Here is a 10,425-nt window from a genome sequence, read left to right as displayed (position 1 = left end):
CTTTCAAAATGTTTTACCACATAAAATTTCCAAATTATATAAAATTTTAAACATTTTTACTCTTTATTAAAACCAATATCATTTCTGAAATCAAAGAAAACAAATTAATTTAAAACAGTAACTAAAATCTTGCTCCAAAATTTTTTAATATTTCTTTTAATTAAATATTTATAAAACAAATTTTTAAAATAAAAAAACATATATTATAAATTTAATAAAATATTTAAAACCTTAAAAATTATAATATTTGAAAATAGTAATTTGATAAATGAAAAGTTAAATAAATCTAAACTGGTTTTAATCCAAACACTTGGCATAATAAGAACATAGACCCTAAATAGAAAAAATTCATTTCAATCAAAGTAAATAACAGCTAAACCGAAAAAGATAAAAGTAATAATAGTTAAACTGAAAAAACCATGGAAGTGAGATCTTGTTCGGTCATCCTGGAAAACTTTCCCATTCTTCAAGACCATACTGTGTAAGCTCACTTGGAAAAAATAAAGTTTAAACTACTGTAAATGGTAAGAGGTTGGATGTAAATTTCCATAAATGGAACTTGCATAATTAAAATGACAGGTAGACATTATGATTAACAGATTACATATTTACAGTCTATAAAAGTCAGGCCATAGAAATCCTTCCTGCAATTTCTGCTCCTCTGCATCTACTTCCTCAGTACTGTGCAGAGGAGGCGGCGGAAGCATAAGAGCTTCTGCCAGATCTGTATATAAACTGAAGTATTCGAAGCAGTCGTCCATGGCTGTCCACTCACAAATGCCTTCTGTTGGTCTACAAAGTACTGATGAGGAATTATTAAAAAAATCGGTTTGCCCTAATACCTCGCCACTTGCTATCTCGATGTCTGAACTACTTATTGCCGACAGCTCATCTGAGGAACAGGTCACTGCACTCTCATTGCATACTGAAACTTTTCTCGGGCTTCTCCTTGCGCGTTTATACTCATCGTTCGATCTTCCAGAGTTTTCTGCACTTCCAGAATGGAAAGCAACGGCTGCCTCTGCAGCAGCAGCCTGAATGTCGCGCGGAGACAAAGAAATGGGGCGTGGAAGGTGATCAATCAGCTCTGGAAAATTGAGCAACGCGCGCTTCTTGCCCTTCAAGTGGAATGCAGCGACGTCGTGAGCTCGAGCGGCCATCTCTGGGGTGTCGAAGGAGCCGAGCCAGATTCGGGTTTTCTTTTTCGGTTCTCGAATTTCAGATACCCATTTCCCCCAATTGCGACGACGCACGCCTCTGTACGGTGGACTTTGTTGATTCAAAGTTGCCTCCTCTGGCGGCGGAGGGGCAGCCTCCCGTTGCCTACGAATCCTCTTGATCCCGCCCTTACCTGTGGCTGCAGATTTGGTAGTTGCTTCTGCGTATTCTGAGGAAGTGAGCATAGCCTCGCGAACAAAAGCGATTCCATTATCCATGGCTTCTGTACAGAAAATGGAGGAGGTAGAACGCTGCAGCATGGTGTCAGTGGAGGATTTGGGTGTTTGTTTAAGTATGGATTTGAACGCGGGTGTAACACAATGATTACAGGGAAAGCTGAAGCACCGTCGACGCCGTGGAGTATTACTTACGATATGGTCGAAGCGGAAAAATGAAGTGCCCTTCTGTAAGTGAACTCAGAGCGTCCTTCCCGTGTTGTGCGCGAACAAGTAGGTTGAAATATGAAACTCGTGCTAAATAACATCACGCGCTAAAACAGGGTGGACCCCATCCTCGGTTCTCCATTTTGAACGAACTGCCATTACGATTCACCATTCAAGATCTGTGAACTAAAAACGGTCAAGGTCGATTAAATAATTTATTTTATTTTTAAGTTTTTAATTTCTTGTTTTCTTTTTGGCTTTCTTTCGGAGTACGTAATCAATGGGATTACGCATACTTCAATTTTTCCCTGTCTTGATTTGATTTCTTTACATTCTTTGGTTTTCTTTTCTTGGCTCTACGTTGAAGTCTTGCTTTCTCTTTTAGCATCTAATTAATTTCTATATAAATTAACGTTGTGATATTTTATATTCGAGTTGGTCGATGATGGGAGTTTGAATGAGAACATAAAATTAGGTCAAGTTGTAGCTTAAAAAAATATATGAAGGGAGTAAATTAATTGATAGATAAAATTAGTCTAGTTTTATTTTAAATATTTTTTATTAAGGTTGAGAGGGATTACATTTTTCATTTTTTTAAAGTTTGCATACATTAGATTTTTTTTAAGCCTAATTTTCTTTTAATTTTTTATCTATTAAAGTTGAGAGAGATCAAATCTCTTTTTACTTTTAAATGTTTTTGCAAACATTAAATCTCTCTCCACATTGAAATTAAAATGAATTTAATTATTAATAATTAATCAAAATTTTAATGATAAAATTATATCTTAAAAATCTTAAAAATAACTAATTAAATAAAATTCATTATTAAAATTAAAAAAAAATATTCCTTTCTTCATTTTACTCATTAAAAGATCCATGAAAAATATTTATAGCAAATAGAGTTTGTGACACTGAGTCCCATCACCGTGTGCATAAAAATGTGTATTCTTTAATCTTTTAAAAATTAGAACATAAAGCATAAGTAAACATATAAATATCCCTAATATTTTTAGGGATATTCTTAATATTTAAAAAATTAAAAAAATAATTTAGAAAATTGTTTATTTATTTAATGTTTTTAAAAATTAACGAATATTCTTCAACTTTTTAAAAATTAGAACTTTAACCATAGTTAAAGATATACACTTATATAGAAGATACAAACTAAAAAAATTTATATTCTTAATATTTTTAAAAATACTTTTAATATTTAAAAAAATAAAAATTACATAGAAAATTGTTTATATATTTAATGTTTTTAAAATTTATTATTAAAATTATGAGAAATTTAAAAATACTCCAAATAACTTATATGAAATATATGAATTAAAAAATTGCCAAAAATATATTCATAAGGTTTTATAAACCAAAATCTAAAAAACAACTCATATGTAACATGTGACTTAAAAGAAAGACCCATATTTTTAATATTTTAAAAAAATATAATTATAAATAATAAAATTTAAAAATATTCTTAACTTATAAACCAAAATATAAAAAACAACTCATATGTAACATGTGATCTAAAAGAAAGACCCATATCTTTAATGCTTTTAAAAAATATAATTATAAATAATAACAATTTAATATAATTATAAATAATAACCATTTAAAAATATTCTTAACTTATATGAAACATATGAATTAAAAAATTCCAAAAAACATAGGAAACATTTTATAAATCAAAATCTAAAAAACATCTCATATGTAACATGTGGACCTAAAAGAAAGGCCCATATCTTTAATGTTTTTAAAAGGTATAGTTATAAATAATAACAATTTAAAAATACTCTTAAAATTATTTTGGAGAATCATGTGCTTGAGATAATATGTTTTTAAAGAGCATAATTATAAATATTAACAATTTAAAAAAAAATAAAAATTGGAGAATTATATAGTTGAGATAATGATAATGATTTTAAAGTTTTCTTGCGAGATAAGGAATCATTTATAAAATTGCAAGGATTTTGGAAAGAAATATTATTATGGAATTTTTTTAAGCTTATTATCATTATTTGAAACAAGAAAGAGAAAAAACTTGACATAGTTTAATACTCTATTGAACTCATGTAGCATTAAGGTATTTACATGATTCTTGACTAGTATATTTAAGTTAGAATTAAGGAACATTATGCAACATTAACTATATAGGTATTTAGGCCCTTATTCTTGCTTGACATTTAAAAAAATACTAAGCACCACATTCATATTAACATGTAAAATTCTTAATTTGCAAAAAAACATTATTAAAGAAATAACATCTACAATAAATACCAGAAAAAGAAAAATTATAATCAAAATGTATAATTTGGTGATGTTGTTGGAATTACTAAAAATATTTCATTATTCCTAAGTTATAACAACATCCAAATGAACATAGCTCCAATAAAATCTAAAACATCACAGGGACCTTGCATACCTCTTAACCCTTATAAATAGCTTATAGAAGATCCTAACCATGACCAACAATGTTTTAATATTAATGACTAGGTCATATTACATTATCGAATAACAAGTATTTAGTAGGCATTATTTAGTGAAGACACATTATTGTTGAGTACATATATTAAGTCCTTAGTTGGTCTTGTTTAAGGAGCTTACATCACATTATTAAGAAGACACACCAACTACGTGGGCCTTATTGATTGATAGAGGAATATCCATAGATTTATATGATTTATATGTTGTAGTCGGCATTTTGAATCGACAAGACAAGTTCATCTTAAAATATGTGAGGAAATGTGAAGAGCAAGAAGGGAAACAAGGATGGCTGCGAAGCAGCTAGTCCCTGCACATAGTTCTATCTAGCCGCCTTTGAATTCGTATAGCAGCACTATATGCCGATAGTTTCTGAACTAGATCAGGAGATTCAGAGTTGATGTTTGAACGCAAATAAGCAATAACAAATACGTTGATAAATGTTTACAAAACCAAGTACATGGGCTGTCGTAGGCTTCAATTTTTAAGAAGTGCTAGCAAGAGCTAAGAGCAAAATGCAGCTTCTGTATACCAAAAGTTTTAGGAAACTAATTTCACTATTTACAAGATTTCTCCCCAGTAAGAAACTCTTCATGCTATAGCAGGAGATATAGTGGAGTAAGTTACTCCCTGCAGATTTGAAGTAGTTCTCAGAAAAAGAGAGTAGACTAGTTCACCAGTTTCAGTAATACATAAATCACACAATTGCAATATATATAGTCACATGAACAAGTTTCAGTAATACATAAACACGATTCAAGATACACCAGTTTATGTTGCTAGCCCAAAATGACACAACTGCAATAGAAATAGTGACATGAGAATACAAGACAAGCACGAATGCTAACAATTAGGACATTAGTGCCGCAGTCGAGCAGAGACGATAGAAGCATAAAAAATGCGAGTTTCAGCACCATGGCGGACCCAAATGCATATTTGAAGCATCCGTCGTACACCTGTAACAGAGAAGGAAGCGGGGAAATAAGACATGTGAAGAATACAAGACAAGCACGAATGCTAACAATTAGGACATTAGTGCCGCAGTCGAGCAGAGACGATAGAAGCATAAAAAATGCGAGTTGCAGCACGATGGCGGACCCAAATGCATATTTGAAGCATCCGTCGTACACCTGTAACAGAGAAGGAAGCGGGGAAATAAGACAATGCGTAAGATGATGCAAAAGAGATGTTATTGTTTTTTTGGTTTCTTTTTTCTTTGTCTTTCGACTTTTACGATGTCAATAATCAGAAGAGTCATGAGAATAAGTGCTAAGAGAAACAATGCTGTGAGTTCAGTAAGTTGGCTTATGCTAATGGATTCCATGTTATGTGAAGCGGGGAGGTGTATGTGAATATCCAGGTGCAGAAGAGGCCAATTTATACAAAAGTTCAATGTGTTTGTAAGGTGGTTTTAAGTGTGAATGGAGCTAAAATACTTGAGGCTCGGATGGAGCAGGGCAGAATTTAATGGTCGGCATAACACGAAAAGCTTACGTTAAGTGAGCAATCAGTGCAATTAAGTGGTCGATATGACATGGGGAGCAAATGGCATATGGAATGATGTATGTGGCGGCAGAAGTAAATGCGAAATTAGGTGATGTATCTGACGTCGGGCAATCTTGGTGGTAGATTGGGTCCGATAGGAAATCTATGTCAATATCTAGGTGCGGAAATCTTGAAGATCAGATTGGAGCAGGCCAGTATTTAATGATGGGCATAAAACGAAGACCTTACGTTAAGTGAGCGATCGGTGCAATTAGGTGATCGATCTGACATGGGGAGCAAATGGCATATGGAATGATGGATGTGGCGGCAGTAGTAAATGCGAAATTAGGTGCCCCTTTGAGTCTGTGAAGACAAGAGCCAAGATTACAAAACGAAGGCAGAGTACATCAGCTGAACTTAGGGATACAAACTGTCAGAAAGCTAGTCTTTATCATACCTGTATAGCTCGTATGTTAAGTATTGCTGTCGTACATCTCCACCACCATTATAGGTGTAAGTATGCACTATGTGCTTTGAATAGGCAACCCCTGTTGACATCAAGGGATAATAAAAGTAACACAAATCAATTTAACTGCATGTGCAAAAACAATGTAAAGCTGGAAAAGACACAATGCTTGTGCAACAGCTTTCAACATGTAACTTCTTACCAAACAAATTACCATCTGGACTCCACACAACACGGTTGTCATACCTGTAGAGATTGGTGTATTCAATGGGTTTAGTTCAATATGCTTATACCTAGTATACTCATTAAGCAACAGGTTTCATGTCCTTGTTGCTTACTCTATACTGGAAGCTATTACTCTGGGAAAGAAAAGTAAAATTATTGATCAAATAGCTCCAAGTATGCACTATGTGCTTTGAACAGGCAACTAGTCTTGAGTCTCGCAGAAATTTTCTGTTTGCCTTGCCTAAATCTGAATACAACAGAAACGAAAACAAAAATCCATCTGGTTGTCCACTGATAGCCACAAAGAACGAAAATCTCTTCTGTTTTCAACATTGCAAACGAAAGATTCTGCCGAAGACTCTATACCCTGATGTCTGTTGATTCCATGGAAGTGCCATCAACAATTTCGCATATACTAAAAGTACCAGCTGAGAGCTCCAGTGCTTCTTTACATAGTTTACTCCAGCACTTCTTAGATAGATGATTTGCCTGGGACAAAGTGGAGGATTTAAGGATGGGCTCTAAACAAGGAACCATGACCTTAGCTAAGATCTTATATATAGTATTGCAACAAGATTTAGGTTTGAAATCCTCAAAAGGGCAACCAACCAGATTTCAAAAGGGCAACCAACCTGTTTCTTTAAAATGAGAGCGATGGAGAAGAAGTTATAATGGACAAGGTCTCACTTAGAATAATTCGAGAGAAAAATAAAACATTAGCTATAACTGCAATGTAATTTTTTCCTAAGTAGCTCAGTTCATTCTAGCTTCAATACAATGTAAGCAGCCGCTTTTAGATAAAACCCCACAACCAAAGTGGCTTTCTAATAATGGCCATATCAGCATGGAACAAAATCCTCAACATGAGATATGCCATATTAATCAGTTGACTCCATATTCCAGAGCCAATGTTTGGAGCCTGATGAAATTCCATTGGCTCAACCCCTTGTTTGCCATGGGATACAAGAAGACTTTAGAGGTTGATGACGTACCAAATGTTGCAGGCAAGGATACTGCTGAAGAGTCATATCGAGGACTTGAAACCAACTGGTGCTGCCAAAAGGTCGAGACAAATATACAGAACCCATCAATGCTAAAGGCCATTCTGTCATCTGTTTGGAAGGGAATGATAATCAATGCTTTGTTTGCAGCCATATTTAGCTGTGCAACATATATAGGTCCATATCTGATAAACTTGTTCGTAGAGTACTTGGGAGGAACAGAGCATTTTTCCTATGAAGGCTATGTGCTGGCCTCTGTTTTCTTTGGTGCAAAGATGATTGAGTCATTGGCCCAGAGACAATGGTATTTTGGAGCCCAGCAGCTTGGGAAACCATATATCTACGTAGGCTCCAAGAGCTGAGAAGGGTTGAACAGGGCAGGCACTGTGAAGGTCAGTGGTACCATAGCTTATGTTCCACAGTCTCCATGGATTCAAAGTGGGAAAATTGAAGATAACATCTTATTCAGGAACAAGATGAATAAAACCAGGTATGAAGGTGTACTTGAAGCATGTGTTCTGAAGAAAGACCTAGAATTGTTTTCTCATGGGGATCAAACAGAGATTGGTGAAAGAGGCATCAATTTGAGTGGTGGACAAAAGCAAAGGCTGCAGCTTGCTCGAGCAATCTACCAGGATGCAGGTATCTATGGATTTACTATTAATATACAACAAGATACACAAGAACATTGAGCAATCCCATGATCATAATTTCCATATCTCCTTGTTTTGTTCACCATTATAAAAGAAATGAAGAGTTACAATTGAAAACAACCTTATTCTTTCAGAAGTTTCAAAAATTACCTGAAACTCAAAAGAGACCCTTGAGTACTGAAAATTTATCTTGACAAATATGAAAAGTTAAAATAAAGTTTAACGCGATAATAATTCTTTAAAAGTGTCATAGAGTCCTTAAAAATGGAAAACTATTGTAGTCACTAGACAATCCCATCAGTATTTTTCTTGTACTACAATGGACTAAATTCAGCTTGATGAATGTAGCAAAATCAAAGGCCCCATTGTAGTCACATGAGAAACAAGGCCATGCAACAAACTGAACTTCCTTGATGTGAATCCGACCTTTATGACAGGTAACAAACTTCAGCAATGGTCAGCAAGTTCCCCGGGGGCTATCTTAGTGACTGTAACCCATGGCAAACATAACCTTCTTCACAGGCCTCAAAATATCAGGTTCAAAACTTGTAAGATTGATTCAAAACTTGGAGATGTATAGTTCAACTATAAGAGCCAAGATTACAAAACGAAGGCAGAGTACATCAGCTGAAATTAGGGATACAAACTGTCAGAAACCTAGTCTTTATCATACCTGTATAGCTCGTATGTTAAGTATGCGTATGTTATTACTCTGGGAAAGAAAAGTAAAATTATTGATCAAATACCTCCAAGTGCTGTCGTACATCTCCACCACCATTATAGGTGTAAGTATGCACTATGTGCTTTGAATAGGCAACCCCTGTTGACATCAAGGGATAATAAAAGTAACACAAATCAATTTAACTGCATGTGCAAAAACAATGTAAAGCTGGAAAAGACACAATGCTTGTGCAACAGCTTTCAACATGTAACTTCTTACCAAACAAATTGCCATCTAGACTCCACACAACACGGTTGTCATACCTGTAGAGATTGGTGTATTCAATGGGTTTAGTTCAATATGCTTATACCTAGTATACTCATTAAGCAACAGGTTTCATGTCCTTGTTGCTTACTCTATACTGGAAGCTATTACTCTGGGAAAGAAAAGTAAAATTATTGATCAAATAGCTCAGTATGCACTATATGCTTTGAACAGGCAACTAGTCTTGAGTCTCGCAGAAATTTTCTGTTTGCCTTGCCTAAATCTGAATACAACAGAAACGAAAACAAAAATCCATCTGGCTGTCCACTGATAGCCACAAAGAACGAAAATCTCTTCTGTTTTCAACATTGCAAACGAAAGATTCTGCCGAAGACTCTATACCCTGATGTCTGTTGATTCCATGGAAGTGCCATCAACAATTTCGCATATACTAAAAGTACCAGCTGAGAGCTCCAGTGCTTCTTTACATAGTTTACTCCAGCACTTCTTAGATAGATGATCTGCCTGGGACAAAGTGGAGGATTTAAGGATGGGCTCTAAACAAGGAACCATGACCTTAGCTAAGATCTTATATATAGTATTGCAACAAGATATAGGTTTGAAATCCTCAAAAGGGCAACCAACCTGTTTCTTTAAAATGAGAGCGATGGAGAAGAAGTTATAATGGACAAGGTCTCACTTAGAATAATTCGAGAGAAAAAGAAAACATTAGCCATAACTGCAATGTAATTTTTTCCTAAGTAGCTCAGTTCATTCTAGCTTCAATACAATGTAAGCTAATTTACTAAATTGTTTTCCCCACATGATCTTCAGCAGCCGCTTTTAGATAAAACCCCACAACCAAAGTGGCTTTCTAATAATGGCCATATCAGCATGGAACAAAATCCTCAACATGAGATATGCCATATTAATCAGTTGACTCCATATTCCAGAGCCAATGTTTGGAGCCTGATGAAATTCCATTGGCTCAACCCCTTGTTTGCCATGGGATACAAGAAGACTTTAGAGGTTGATGACGTACCAAATGTTGCAGGCAAGGATACTGCTAAAGAGTCATATCGAGGACTTGAAACCAACTGGTGCTGCCAAAAGGTCGAGACAAATATACAGAACCCATCAATGCTAAAGGCCATTCTGTCATCTGTTTGGAAGGGAATGATAATCAATGCTTTGTTTGCAGCCATATTTAGCTGTGCAACATATATAGGTCCATATCTGATAAACTTGTTCGTAGAGTACTTGGTAGGAACAGAGCATTTTTCCTATGAAGGCTATTTGCTGGCCTCTGTTTTCTTTGGTGCAAAGATGATTGAGTCATTGGCCCAGAGACAATGGTATTTTGGAGCCCAGCAGCTTGGGAAACCATATATCCAGGCACTGTGAAGGTCAGTGGTACCATAGCTTATGTTCCACAGTCTCCATGGATTCAAAGTGGGAAAATTGAAGATAACATCTTATTCAGGAACAAGATGAATAAAACCAGGTATGAAGGTGTACTTGAAGCATGTGTTCTCAAGAAAGACCTAGAATTGTTTTCTCATGGGGATCAAACAGAGATTGGTGAAAGAGG

At 35.0% G+C, this 10,425-nt stretch overlaps 2 protein-coding genes across 2 annotated transcripts; both read right to left on the bottom strand.

Moving 5' to 3' along the window:
* Positions 1-608: 608 nt before the first annotated feature.
* LOC149206664 (uncharacterized) lies at positions 609-1,564 on the bottom strand. Its single transcript, XM_089397769.1, has one exon. It carries the CDS (start codon positions 1,476-1,478, stop codon positions 609-611), a length of 870 nt encoding a protein of 289 aa, XP_089253895.1. The 5' UTR covers positions 1,479-1,564.
* Positions 1,565-4,796: 3,232 nt separating this feature from the next.
* Positions 4,797-10,039, bottom strand: LOC149206663 (uncharacterized). Its single transcript, XM_089397768.1, has 3 exons — positions 9,877-10,039; positions 8,656-8,729; positions 4,797-5,209 (listed from the first exon to the last, which is right to left on the bottom strand). The coding sequence occupies exons 1-3, from the start codon at positions 10,037-10,039 to the stop codon at positions 4,859-4,861; spliced, it is 588 nt and encodes a 195-aa protein (XP_089253894.1). The 3' UTR covers positions 4,797-4,858.
* Positions 10,040-10,425: the final 386 nt, after the last annotated feature.

Source organism: Pinus tabuliformis, chromosome 1_2 (assembly GCF_031772625.1).
Source record: "Pinus tabuliformis cultivar Carrire ecotype Pingquan chromosome 1_2, CPIR1, whole genome shotgun sequence".
NCBI lineage: Eukaryota > Viridiplantae > Streptophyta > Pinopsida > Pinales > Pinaceae > Pinus > Pinus tabuliformis.
This window is presented reverse-complemented; position numbering and strand designations above follow the sequence as displayed.

Bases quoted from the DNA above. Each gene is read 5' to 3' on its own strand.
- LOC149206663 (XM_089397768.1), bottom strand. From the start codon at position 10,039: ATGGCTGCAAACAAAGCATTGATTATCATTCCCTTCCAAACAGATGAC. The intron at 8,730-9,876 runs GTACGTCATCAA...TGATGTCAACAG, and splicing joins ATCCTTGCCTGCAACATTTG to GGGTTGCCTATTCAAAGCAC. The intron at 5,210-8,655 runs GTATTTGATCAA...TCTCTGTTACAG, and splicing joins ATGTACGACAGCACTTGGAG to GTGTACGACGGATGCTTCAA.
- LOC149206664 (XM_089397769.1), bottom strand. From the start codon at position 1,478: ATGCTGCAGCGTTCTACCTCCTCCATTTTCTGTACAGAAGCCATGGAT.